The sequence below is a fragment of the Rhinoderma darwinii genome, chromosome 10 (genome assembly GCF_050947455.1).
Source record: "Rhinoderma darwinii isolate aRhiDar2 chromosome 10, aRhiDar2.hap1, whole genome shotgun sequence".
Lineage (NCBI taxonomy): Eukaryota > Metazoa > Chordata > Amphibia > Anura > Rhinodermatidae > Rhinoderma > Rhinoderma darwinii.
Genome location: NC_134696.1, coordinates 82,075,191 through 82,088,805, shown reverse-complemented (window position 1 = coordinate 82,088,805; position 13,615 = coordinate 82,075,191). Strand labels below are relative to the sequence as shown.

The 13,615-nt window shown below is 41.3% G+C and overlaps 1 protein-coding gene across 2 annotated transcripts in view; it reads left to right on the top strand.

Moving 5' to 3' along the window:
* The window catches only part of LOC142662134 (nicotinamide N-methyltransferase-like), a 39,804-nt gene extending 27,718 nt beyond the window's left edge, over nt 1–12,086 (top strand). For both annotated transcript variants that reach the window (XM_075840113.1, XM_075840114.1), the window contains exons 2-3: nt 192–399; nt 11,563–12,086. In XM_075840113.1, the coding sequence (XP_075696228.1) occupies nt 192–399; nt 11,563–11,989 (635 nt within the window). In that variant the 3' untranslated portion in view covers nt 11,990–12,086. The remainder of the gene's footprint in view (nt 1–191; nt 400–11,562) is intronic.
* Nucleotides 12,087–13,615: the final 1,529 nt, after the last annotated feature.

Below are 13,615 nucleotides of genomic sequence, written 5' to 3'. Positions count from 1 at the left end.
AACCAGTGTATGAATGGTTGAACATTTGAGAGAATATTTCTATCTATTGTTTACAGTGAGCTTAGTTGCCATTTTTAATCATGACAGGTCTCCATGTCAAAGTAAATATTGGAGCTTTTCTTATGTAAAATCAGATTTTTCTCATTATGCTTTATATTCTAGCACATATAACCATTCATTTTCTTTAACAGGTGCTGTGAGAGGATCTACACTTATTGACATTGGCACAGCTCCTTCAATCTACCAACTTCTTTCAGCTTGTGAAAACTTTGATGATATTACAGTTACTTGGCATACTAAAAGAGAACTGCACGAGCTGCAGAAATGGCTGAATAATGAACCTGATGCATTCGATTGGTCCTCTATAGTGAAACATGTTTGTGAAATAGAAGGAAACAGGTTAGTATGAATTCACAGCACATACGCTATGTAAGCAAATTGTCCGTTTATTCAAGAAAACCGTAATCGGTTGAAATACTCACTATGGATCTTAGTTATGAAAGGCTGTTCCAGGATGAGCAATAATACCTTGTCAGTGCTTACAGCAGGGTCCCCAGACCACAGCAGCAGCAAGACCTGTCACTTTTGCAATAGAGATTGTAAACTCATTCAGTCTGCTTAAAGATACTAGGCAAAACAAGTAACGCATTCCAGCAAGACTATAGTGCTGGGTAAGAAAATAGGGGTCTGACAAAGCCGGTAACGCGCCGATACACATGGGGCATCCTTATTCAAATGGAATCATAGATTTATTGACCACTATTTTGAGATCCGTTTTTTTTTGCCATTGACGTATTTTTTGTCGTTTCCATCTGCCATGTCTGTAGGTATTTGTTCATTGTTGGGTCTCCTATATATTATATAATATTTTGTAACCTATGGTCTATTATTGAATGTGGGGATTGTCCTGTATCCCAACCAGTGACTAGAATTTAGGTCCTGTACATGTTGTGCATTTTTTTTTCACATGATCTTTTTTTTAATTAATACATTTTGTAAAGTATTACATGCATATATGTCATAGCGTCACATATAACATTCAGTAGAAATACATATTATCTCCCCCTTCCCTCTCCCTACCCTCCAACTTATTCAAACCCCTCCTCCCCCTATCCAGTGCACAGTCCTTTTCTATATTTCTGTCTTTTTACTCTGCATTTCTGGTATAATTTCTTGTTCCACCCAATGATAATATCAAGTTATCTTGTCTCACGTTTCCCAGCATAAATTTATCCAGTGCTCTCGCTCTCACCAATTCCATTGAAGCTGGCCCTGGATGGTCTATCCATTTGCCCCACTGCTTCCCAAATTTACTTAGAGTTAGGCCTCATTTACACAGCTCCGTGTGTCATCAGCGTATGATGCGTATGATGCGCCATCATTATGACACTCCGTTTGGATGTTTGTAAACATGAAGACGCCAGTTCGGTGTTGAAACGCGTAGCCCTTTCATTAAACTTTACCTGATGGTTATCTAAGTCGTCCATCCTTCTGTTCATCCGTGCAGCGCCGTTGATCCTTTTTTTTATGTTTTACAACTATCCTTTGGACAACAAATTTTATTTGATGTGATCTGGACCTGGCAGCAGCAGCCTCATTACCACCCTTTTGATACTTTTTGTGTCTTGGACCAGGTGAGCGTTTTCTTGACAAGTTTGCTCCCTTGCCCTATCTCACTTTTACTTTGCACCATGTGGCGCCGTGTCTCTTTTTATTTCCTATTTTAGTTTCCCCCAGTTTATGACAGGTCCAAAACATGTGTTGGTCTGTTGTGCATTTTTAAGTATTTTGATTGAGTTTGTGTCTTCTTTTTAAAAAGAAAAATATTATTTCATATTTAAATAAAGATACACTATATAGACCAAAATATTGGGACACACCTCTTAATCATTAAACTCAGGTGTTTTTATTCAGTCCCATTGCCACAGGTGTATAAAATCCAGCACTAGCTATGCAGTCGCCTTTACAAACATTTGTGAAAGAATTGGTCGTTCTAAAGAACGAAATTAATTCCAGTGAGGTATTGTAATAGGATGCCACCACTGCAGCAAGTTAGTTTGTGAAATTGCCTCCATCCTAGATATTCCATGATCAATTGTAAGAGGTATTATTACCACAGCAACTCAGCCACGAACTGGCAGACCCATAGAGTTACAGAGGAAGGTCGCCAAGTGCTGAGACGCATAGTGCATAAAAGTTGCCAACGCTCTGCTGACTCAAAAACTGCAAAATTCCAAAGCTTCTCTGGTATTAACAGGCACACAAAAACTGTGCCCCGGGAGCTTCATGTCGTAGCTTTCCATGGCCGAGCAGCTGCATGCAAGCTTTACATCACTAAGCCCAATGCCAAGCATCGGATCGAGTGGTGTAAAGCCGCTGCCACTGGACTCTGGAGCAGTGGAAACGTGTTCTGTGGAGTGATGAATCACGCTTATCTATCTGGCAGTCTGATTGGCGAGTCTGGGTTTGGTGAGTGCCAGGAGAACGTTACCTGCCTTACTTCATTGTGCCAACTGTAAAGTTTTGGTGGAGGAGGGATAATGCTATGGGGTTGTTTTTCAGGGGTTGGCCTAGGTCCCTTTGTTAGAGTGAAGGGAAATTTTAATGCTTCAGCATAACAATTGTACAATTTTGTACAATTGTAGCTTCCAACTTTGTGGGAACAGTTTTGGGTTTGACCCTTTTCTCTTCCAGGGTGACTATGCCCCAGTGTACAAAGCATGGTCCATAAAGAGATGGTCGGGTGAGTTTGGTGTGAAAGAACTTCACTGGCCCGCACAGAGGCCAGACCTCAACCTCTCCCAACACCTTTCGGGACGAACTAGAAGGAAGACTGCGAAACAGGCCCTCTCCTCCAACATCAGTGTCTGACCTCACAAATTCTCTTCTGGATGAATGGGCAAAATTTCCCACAGACACCCTCCAAAATCTTGTAGAAAGTCTCCCCAGAAGAGTGGAAGCTATTTTAGCTGCAAAGGAGGGGGCAACTCCATATTAATGTCTATGGATTTAGAACGGGATTTCTGTAGGTGTAATGTGTGGGTCTCCCTATACTTGTTCATGTAGTATATCTAATTTGTCAGTGAGGTACAGTCTGATATTCGTGGTTCTTTTTTTGGTAGCAGAAATTAATTCTACTGTAGTATACACTTTGACTAGCACTCCTGTCCATATATACAATTTAAGTGGTGCCTGCTGTTTCTGAAATACATGGCCCTAACAAGTTATATCACTGGTATCTCTTGTTGGCAATTTCTTTGCTGGGGTGTAGACTTTGCAGTGCTTTTGGTATAAATGGCCTGCAGATACTGTTAAGTTTTTAACCAGAGAAGTCCATCCTTTAAGCCACAATTAGTTTGGTGTGGGCTAGACTGGGGTGCGGAGTCTTAGGAAATGTGCCATTTTTCAACCTTAAACCTCACAAGGAGGTATGGACTTTCTTGGTTGGATTTCCAAGTTGCTGTCCCCAAAATAGTCGTTGCTTGTCAGCGAGTGTGAGGAACGTAAACAGCGGTGGTCACCAGATTAGTAGTCAGGAAGTAGCAAGCCAGAAAATAAGACAGAATCGTAGTCAGGAGTCAGGCCAGCAGTCGTCCCACAGGACCCGAGTGACAAAACCAAAGAGGAAGATTATCCAAGTACACGGCCGAGGTCAGGATCAGCATCAGGAACAGAGTCAAATAGCAATAGGAACAATAGCCAAACAAAGGAGGCCGATGCTGCGAGCCGGGGTAAAGAGGAAAGCCGCGGCTGGATCTGCTCGCCGGAACTTGTCTCTGGAGTCATGTGAGGTAAGTAACAGTTGCCATGTAGGGGTGTACTTGGTCTGCGACAACATGTAGGTAGGTGGTGCATGTCAAAGTAACAGCCACATGAATGCCAGGATACAGGGTTTCCCAGCAGAATATTAGAAATCACTGAAAAGGCGATCAAATTTACAACATATAACTGAAAAGGGCGATACTTACTGATACGAGGGCAGGAAAAAAAACACCAGTTCCCAGCAAGATGCAGTCAAGCCACAAAGTTATATGAGCTCTATGGGGGGGGGGGGGTGGCTGCTTAGTATTATAATTGCACACAAATATAAGTTGCCAGTCACATGGTTACGTGTAGTGCACAATGCTGTCTTACAGCCTAATGTTATGCCTATATGATTAGATTTGGGGGGCTCCCCAGCACCTTCTAAGTACACCACACAAACTACATACACCACATTTACCCCCAACATCAGAAGGCCAGAGTGTATCCTGCAAACATGAGGTATTAGTTGATATTTCTGCTGGTTTCCCAGAAGAACATTGCCAAGAACATCAAACTGCTTTCACCAGCTGGCATAGTGCATCCTGGCGTCATCTCTGCCCCATGTAACCAACGCATATACACCTGGCCGTCCACATGATGTAAAAGAAAATGTGATTGATCAGATCAAACCCCCTTTTTCCTTTGCTCCTTAGTCCAGTTCTGATGCTCACGTGCCCATTGTAAGCACTTTCAGTGGTGGACAGGGGTTAACATGGGCACTCTGACCAGTCTACAGCTGCACAGTCCTAAACACAGCAAGCTGCGATGCCCTGTGTGTTTCTACAGCTTTCTATCACAACCAACATTAACTTTTTCAGTGCTACAGTATCTCTTCAGTGGGAACAGACCAAACGGACTCACCTCTGCTCTCCACATGCATCAGTGAGCCTTGGGAGCCCAAGACCCTGTTGCTAGTTCATCAGTTGTCCTTCCTTGGACCATTTCTGGTAGATACTAACCACTGTATACCGGTAACACCACATTTTGGAAATGTTCTGACCAAGTTGTCTAGCCATCACAATTTGGCTCTTGTCATAGTTGTCCAGATCCTTACGCTTGCCTTTTTTTTTTTCCTGCTTCCAACACTACAATTTCAAAAACTGAAATGAGGATCGATGAAAAAATAATAATGGATACTGGTACAGAAGTTGGTATTTCTTCTTTTCAGCACTGGAGCTTTGAGTCAAGTTCAATTCAAAGGAATGGCATATACAGCACAGTAATGTCTTCCTGTATTTTCATTTACAAGAAAAAAAAATTAGCAATTAAACTGTACCTATAATTCAAAAAACTTTTGACGTCATAGTGACATGTCAGAAGTTTGCATTGGTGGGGGTCCGAGCAATGAGACCCCCACCGATCGCTAAAACGAAGCAACAGAAGAGCTCACGTGAACGCTGTACCACTTAGTTTCTGCTCAGCTCTGCTGGACTTTCCTCGGATAGCTGAGCGAGCAGCGTATGGACTCACATGCTTTCTATTGAGTCCCTACATTGCTCGCTCGGCTTGACGCACTCCGATCTTTACGCTCTTATCTAAGTAAAGCACTGGTGCCACAGATCTGTTGATACATGCCAGTAGAACTTCTGCTCAAATATTCAAAGATTGCTGTGAAAAAAACAAAAACATTTTAAGTTCCTCCAAACATTTCCAATTCAGATCTTGTTTTTTTTTTTTTACATTTTATAAAGATAACATAGAAATCAGACAAACGTCTCATTGCTCCCTCCTACCCCTATTTAGAACTTTCCGAATATCAATAGTTACACATAAAAGTATAGATTGAGCTTCTCATAACATCTAGCAAATCCCTTTGCCTTCCCCTCGTCTCCTTATGGCTACATTCACACGAGCGTATCAGATTCATGCGCGTGAAAAAAACACGCGTGAATCTGGTCTGTGTGAGTTGCGTTCTGCATCAGTGTGTTTTGCGAGTGTCATGCATTTTTCACGCACTCGCAAAGCACAGCTTTTTGGTTTTTTTCAATCGATTTGATGCGCAAATCACGCACCGTACACGAATGTCCATCCGTGTGCGGTACCTGGTTTTCATGCACCCATTGACTTTAAAGTTTAAAGAAGTGGACTCTCGCTGCGTGAAAACTCACGCATGTGTGAACGGCCCCATTGAAATCAAAGGGTCCGTGTGCTGTGAGTTATTCACGCTCGTGTGAATGGGCCCTAACTCTTACATTACTGTGAGCACCTAATTAACATACAAATACCCATAATTTACATTGAATTGAATTTTCCGTTTGGCAGGTACAAACAAATGTCTAGTAAAAAAAAAATGACAATGCCCAAAACCCACCAATTTTTATTGTCTAATTGATCAGTAATAATTTTTCCTATTTTAAGTTGTCAGTTAATGCCTAAATCAAAATATGTCTCCAAGGGACAAGAAATGATTTTTAAAACATCAGTCGACCATTCAGCTATCAGGTATTGTATTTATTATATGTAACGTACCAGTATACTAAACAGTTGAACATTAAAGGGAACCTGTCACCAGCATTTCACCTATTAAACCAGCAATACCTTGTGGTAGTGGGTGAAAAATTATTTTTATGTAACCTATAATTATCTTCTAAATAGGCTCTGTACCTTTAGTATTCAGTTTTTTAGTGTTGCCACACCGTATGCTAATGAGCATAAAAGGGTCATATCTTCATTTAAAAAGAATCATATCTTCATTCCTCAAGCCTTTTCGAGTTAACCCCCAACTCCTTACTTTTGATTGACAGCTCCTTGCCTTCCCCCAGCACACACGAAATCCCACGCTTGCGCATCGATGTGCTGTTCTGGTGTGTGCGCACAACAGGACACAATAGCGGCGCATGCACAGTAACTAGATTTGAGGCCCGGACAAAGCAGGGAAAGGTGTCAGACAATACATCACGGGCGTAAGCACGCTATGTCAGATGAACTTTTGACATTCAGGGCGGGCCAGTTTTCGGAAGTGGGCGAGCATAAGAAGAGGAATGAACGAGACTGCCGGATTATTACTATAAAAGGCGCAAATGTTTGCAGACCGTTATTTACGTTCGGAGGAGGAGTTTAGGCGAGGGGATAATGGCAACAACTTTTGACAGCAGCGGCGAGCGAGGAGGGAGTAGAGTTTAATATGTGAAATGCTGGTGACAGGTTCCCTTTCAGTAGTGGAACAGTGCAAATGTAAACTCTAATAAAAAAAATTTAAGTAGAAATGCAATACAAATGGAGGAAGGAAAGAAACCTGCCCAAACAAGCTTATAATCTAAGACTGAGTTCACACAGCAGTGTATATTTGGCATATTCCCCACAAAAAGCAGTAACTGGTGGTAGCTGCCTTTGGTTACTAATTTATGGATAATCACAGTAAAGAGAAAGGTGTTTAGAAATGAGTTTTGAGGGACAGGTTAAACCTTTTGAAGTTAGGGTCGAGTCTAATGGTACGAGGAAAATAATCATCAGCTATGCACTGGTTAATGAAGGATGAGGAGGGGGAAGAATAACAGAATAATTTTTTGTTAAAGAGATATCAATGAGAGGTTTGGAAGGTGAATGGGAGAAGACAATGAAGTTCTTGTTTGAGATTATCTAAGATATCTAGGAAATTGAGAGGAGGAGAGAACAGGGCTTAACTGGGAGATTTGGATATCACCAACATAGCCAAAGGAAGAAAAGAGTTTGCCAAATTTTGTGGAGTGGATAGAAAACAGTACCAGACCAAGGACTGAACGTTGAGTATGGGAGAAGATAAGGTGCAACTCAAGAAGACCTTCAAAGATTGGTCGGACCAGTATTAGGAAACCATGAGAGTCCCAAAGCTAAGAAAGTGAAAACTTGTAGCAAAGAATAGCAACAGTGTCAAATGTAGAGGAGAGATTGAGCAGGAGAGGCAATGGAAAGAATTGGTGACTTCTGTTAGTGCAGTTGCAGTAAAATATGCAGAGAAAAAAACGGATGGAAGCAGTTCAAGAAATAAAAAGAATAAGAGGAATTGTGTAAAATAAAGTTTAATTTGATTTTTTCCAATCAAACTGGACTGAATGACGAATAAACACTGGGTCTGGATCTTTGAGTTACAGCAGCATTTGAAGCATCTCTGTTGTATTTTAAAATGGGAAAAGAGAAATGGCTAGAGAGTCCATAGGGAGGGATCAAAAGAGAGTTTCATTTATTAACTTTAGAGGGAATGATGTCATGTTTGAAGGGTGAGGGTAAGTTGCTTCTAGAGATGAAAAGTTCGAATAGATCAGTCAATGCAGAGGAAGGAATAGAGGAGTGGGTGAGAAGCAGGTCTTTGAGATCCAGGAGTCATGCAGAGAAAGCAGTAGCTCAAGGAAATGTTGGGGTTAAGGATAATAGATATGCCAAGGATGATGGTTGGTAGAAGTAGGGGCAGCATAATGTGGAAGACCTTGATAAGAGAAGATAAAAATGTGTTAGAGATTAAAGAGGTTAGGGAAAACAATGGTTTCCGATAAGAGCTGTGATTTATCTTACAGAGATCCTTTTTACAAGTGGGTGAGTTTATTAGGAAATTGGAGAAAAAGTTTGGTAAGGCTTCGTTCACGTTCCGTCTAAGCTTTCAGTCGGAATGGGACCCTGACTGACACAAACCGAAACCATAGGTTTCCTTTTCCATCACAATTGATTTCAATGGTGACGGATCCGGTGCCAATGGTTTCCGTTTGTCTCTGTTGTGCAAGGGTTCCGTCGTTTTGACGGAATCAATAGCGTAGTCGACTTTTTTTGCATTTAAACATTGATTTCAATGGGGAAAAAACGCAACAAAAATGCAATGATTCTGCAGCATAAATTGACCACAGATCAATTTATGAACGTTTTCTCAGCAGATTTTTTCTGCAGCGTGTGGATGACATATGTAACTTTAATACGGATTCTAAATGCATTTGCGGGAAAATCGACAGCTAATCCGTCCTGTCTGCACATACCCTAAAAGTAGCTGGTAGCGTCCTACTTTCTATCAGTTTGCATTCAAGGAAATGAGCTAATGAATTTCATAGCTCACAATTACTAGTGGATTGTTGAGTGACATAAGGGGGTCCCCTATGATAAGATGCTCTGTGATTTGAGAGCAAGGGGCCCATAAACTTTTTTTTTGCATGGGGCAGCAGAGGATGGTTATAGTTAGCAAGCTGCAAAGTCAAGTTGTTGAGATTACAGAAAATACAGAGTCTAAAGACAACAATGGCAAAAGTGTGTTGTACTTTGTGGTGGACTAAATTAATTGGTTTTGGTGAGGGGCATAGAATATAATGTGATATTAGGGATATTGGTAGCAATGTTTTTTTAATTATTATTGTGGGTGGGTTAGTAAAAATAATGATCAGAGTTCATGATGTAGAGTTATCTATGCCTCAAAATTACAACCCAGAAGATAAATCCTAAAGGCCCTTTTACACGAGCCAATGGTCGGGCAAGCGAGTTCATATGAATGCTTATTCCCCATCATTGCCCTGTGTAAACAGGGCAACGATCAGCCGATGAATGAGCAAACGCTCGTTCATCGGATGATCGTATAGTTTATGCAGAAGAAAATATTATCGTTGTCGGCAGCACATCTTCCTTTGTAAACAGGGAGATGTGCTCCCAACATGATGGTAATGCATGGGGACCAACTATCGCTCGTCCCCATACATAGCTCCTTGTGAAAGGAGTGAATGAGCACCGATCAAAGAGCTATCTCGTTATAAAATGTAGTTATAGTGTCCTAAAAAATATCAGATTTCAACCTGTACCTGTACTGACCTTAAAAGAAATCATTAACTTTATTGTCTACTGTGAAATCTTTGGCTTTGTGACAAGGTATATACATGCCAGTGTGGGAATGTGACTTGATAAGAGCAATTACCTTTGTGTTGTAAACTGTTGTTGCATCATATGGGAACTCTTCAGGTCTTAGAAAAGTCGAAAGCTTCTGTGGATAACTTTGTAGTTTGTGGTAATGTCAGACCGGGGTACATTGGGCCCACCATAGGAAATGTTTGAGGGCTCACACTACATATATAAAACCAGTGCATAGCTAATTATAAACTCTGCTGCTATTACTGCACCCAATATAAGAACTAATGGGTTATCACTGAAGTGACTCAAATAAAGTGAAAAATCTCAGTAGCAAGTGATCTGCTTCATTGGTATCTTCAGATTTGGTTGTCTGCTGTTGGACTACATAGAGTCTGTTGCCGTTCAGCCCAACGGAGGATTCTCTGGCCCTTTAGTGGGCCTGTCCAACTCAGTTTATAGAATAAACCTCTTGTTAAAGCATATATACAATTTTTAGTATTGGATTTAAATAAATTTTTGTCTAGGCTAGAATATAAGAATGGGAGTTGGTACTGATCTAAAATTTAGGGTGAAATAAATATCAGTTGCTTTGTGTTCTATAAAATGACAGCAGTCTACAATTAGTGAAATATCATGTCCTCGTGCAGAGTCACTGTAGTATAAGCCTCAAAGTCACTTCCGTTTATATGTTTAAAATTTCATATTAGGCTGTGTTCACATCAGCATTGTCTTTCTGTTGAGGGCTGTCGACTGCGCTCAAAGTTTCTGTCACCATTGAGATTAATGGTGATGCAAACGAAAGGTAAGGTTTCTTTTTGCCTTTCCATAGAAATGAATTGAGCGGTGGCCGAACATGCGCACTACCGCTCTATTCCTATGGGGCTCCCAAGAAAGGCAAGGTATGCCCGTTATCTTGATTGGTGGGAGTCCCAGCGGTCAGACCCCCACCGATCAGATATTTATCACCTATTCTGTGGATAGGTGATAAATAATGATTAAGGGAAAACCCCTTTAAGTGTAGGGTTGACCCTGCTTTTATAGACCCACTGCATGACTCTAAAGGCAGCCACCTGAAAAAGTATGTGTAAACAAATACAGCATGTCCATACTGTCTCAGGTTCTGGGATTTCAGCTCTGGGTGCCACTTTCAGTTACTGGTTTAATGTAAATAAAGCTTAATTAATGTGTAATTGAAAAGTTATAACATTCTCTAATATCCCTTGTGGTTCAATTCCTCATCATTTTCAAGATACCGTATTTTTCAGACTATTAGAAGCAGTTTTTAGTAAGAATAAATCTTGCTAAAAACTCCCTGCGTGTTATAGTCGGCAGTCAACGGATCCGGTTGCATTAGACCCCCTGACTTAATTAGCCCCTTCCCAACCCATGATGTGCCGGCATGTCATGGAGCGGGGGGGGGGGGGGGCGTGATGTTTGGAGCGCACACGCTGAGCCCGCTCAATACACTGCAGGTGTCAGCTGTGTTTTACAGCTGACACACTGCTCTAACGGCCAGGAACAGCGTTCAAGTATTTAAGCACTGTACGGTATTGTTATCGCTGGTTCAAGTCTAATAAAGCAGTGTAGGGTTGACCGAATGCGGCCGAAACCCGGTTTACTTGGGTGGCCAATGACGCATTTTTGGGTCGCATGCGGACATCGCTACGTCGGACCGTACCCTGTCAGATTGCTACACAATTGTATCCAATAGTATAATCCTCTGTAGCAGGACAAATCCCTCTGATGCTTTGCTACAATGTATCATTTCGGAGTCCAGGCTATAATGGATTCATACGTAAACACAGCTACAAGTTAGCTAGGGGCTGTAAGAAATACATAGCTGTGTTAGGATTGAATGACAGGACTTGATCATAGTTTATTTAATTAAAGGTCCAATATAGTGATGATAGTAAAAACACATACAATTTTTTTTCTATAAATAAATTTTTCAATTTTTCTTTGCAGGATGGGCCAGAAAGAGAAGGAAGATAAACTGAAAGGGAAGATAAAACAAGTTTTGATGTGTGATGTCAGTAAGACTAATCCATTGACCCCTCATGAAGCGCCCAAAGCTGATTGCCTTCTTACAACTGTTTGCCTGGAAGCTGCGTGTAAGAGTTATGGTTCCTATGGGACGGCCCTAAAGAATCTTTCTAATCTTCTTAAACCAAAGGGACACTTGCTAATGGCGGGAGACCTTGGGGCCAATTATTATGAAGTTGGCTCCAATAAAGTTTTCTCTCTGCCTGTTAATGAGAAGTTTCTGAAAAATGTCATTAGTGAAAGTGGCTATGAGATCATACAACTGGTGTCTTTTGGGAAGCCAGAAGATGCTGACTTTGGCAACTCTGATTATGAGGGCTTTTATTTTGTTCATGCCCAAAAAATCTAAGCATATTTACAGAATTTTGCTATGATCTCTGTGTAAAAACAACAACAATCAAGCTGAATTATGTCACACCACAAGTGAAGTATTGATTAAAAATATATATAATAATACATAAGTATATAGCATTTTCTTTTGTTAGGGCTCATTGGAGATTTATGAACTGAAAAACAGACTTTGTTGCCCATAGCAACCAATCGAAGTATAGTTTTAATTAAGGGTTCATGTACACTGACATATTACAGCTCTAAACAACCTCTGATTTGTACGGAGCCATAATACGGTGCCCAGACTTCCATCGGGCCCTCCTGTACCTCCATATGGCTCTATTGTCATGCCGAGGCATTAGAAGTTTTTTTTTGTCAAATTCAATATGAATCTGATAGAAAAAAACTTTGCCATCTGCCTTCTTGCACTGTATTATATAGCTATTCACCTCTAGAAGCATTTTCTGTAGAAAATAATATATTTCCATACAGAGGCAGACTATATGCCTCCATACAGCCTCCATGCACATGGCTCGGCCTTGCTTAAAGAGGCTCTGTCACCAGATTATAAGTGCCCTATCTTCTACATAATCTGATCGGCGCTGTAATGTAGATAACAACAGTGTTTTTTATTTTGAAAAACGATCAATTTTGAGCAAGTTATGCACAATTTTAGATTTATGCTAATTAGTTTCTTAATAGACAACTGGGTGAGTTTTTACTTTTTTACCAACTGGGCGTTGTAAAGAGGAGTGCAGTCACATACTCCCACATTAACTTTACTGAAGTGTCTTGTGAGTGAATAGACATCACGTTCAGCCAGCACGCAATGTCTATTCACACTCCCGACACTTCGGTAAAGTTTCTGAATGACAGCGCATCGTGATCTCGCGAGATCACACCGTGCTGTGTGAGTTAAGTCCCACAGAAACTTTACCGAAGTGTGAGGAGTGTGGATAGACATCGTGTACTGGCTGGAAGCGATGTCTATTCACTCTCAAGACACTTTGGTAAAGTTAATGTGGGAGTATGTGACAGTACAGCGTGATCTCGTGAGAGCTCCTGATGTACATGCTAAGCGTGTCCATAGGGCCCCTTTAACCCGACGGAGGCCAAAACAGTGTCCTTTTGGCCTCAGTTGGGCTGGAATACATCGGTATACCTGTTTTTAAATGTATGGAATAGTGTAGTAGACTTTATTTCATCCCGCAAAAAACGTATATTATGCGGTGGGGGATGTATGTCCCTGTATGGCATACGGTACAGGCATTAATTCAAAGAGACACTCCAGTGATTTTTTTTTTATTGTGGCCCCCATTTGTAAGGTGCACCCAGTAAAAGGTAGGGCAGGTTATCCTCTCACCGGGCACTTTGTTGCCGAAATATCTCGGCCGCAATTATGTCACGTGACTGCACTGTGACCGGCCGATTCCTACAGCGTCTGTTGTGTGGACCGGAAGTCTCTCTCACTATGCATTCCTATGACAAGCTCAATGTGAGTCTCATATGAATGCATGGTAAAAGAGACTTTGGGTCCACAAAGCAGACGCTGTAGGAATCGGCCGCTCACAGTGCAGTCACGTGACATAATTGTGTCCGGGATATTTCGGCAACAGAGCGCCCGGTAAGAGGATGACCTGCCCAA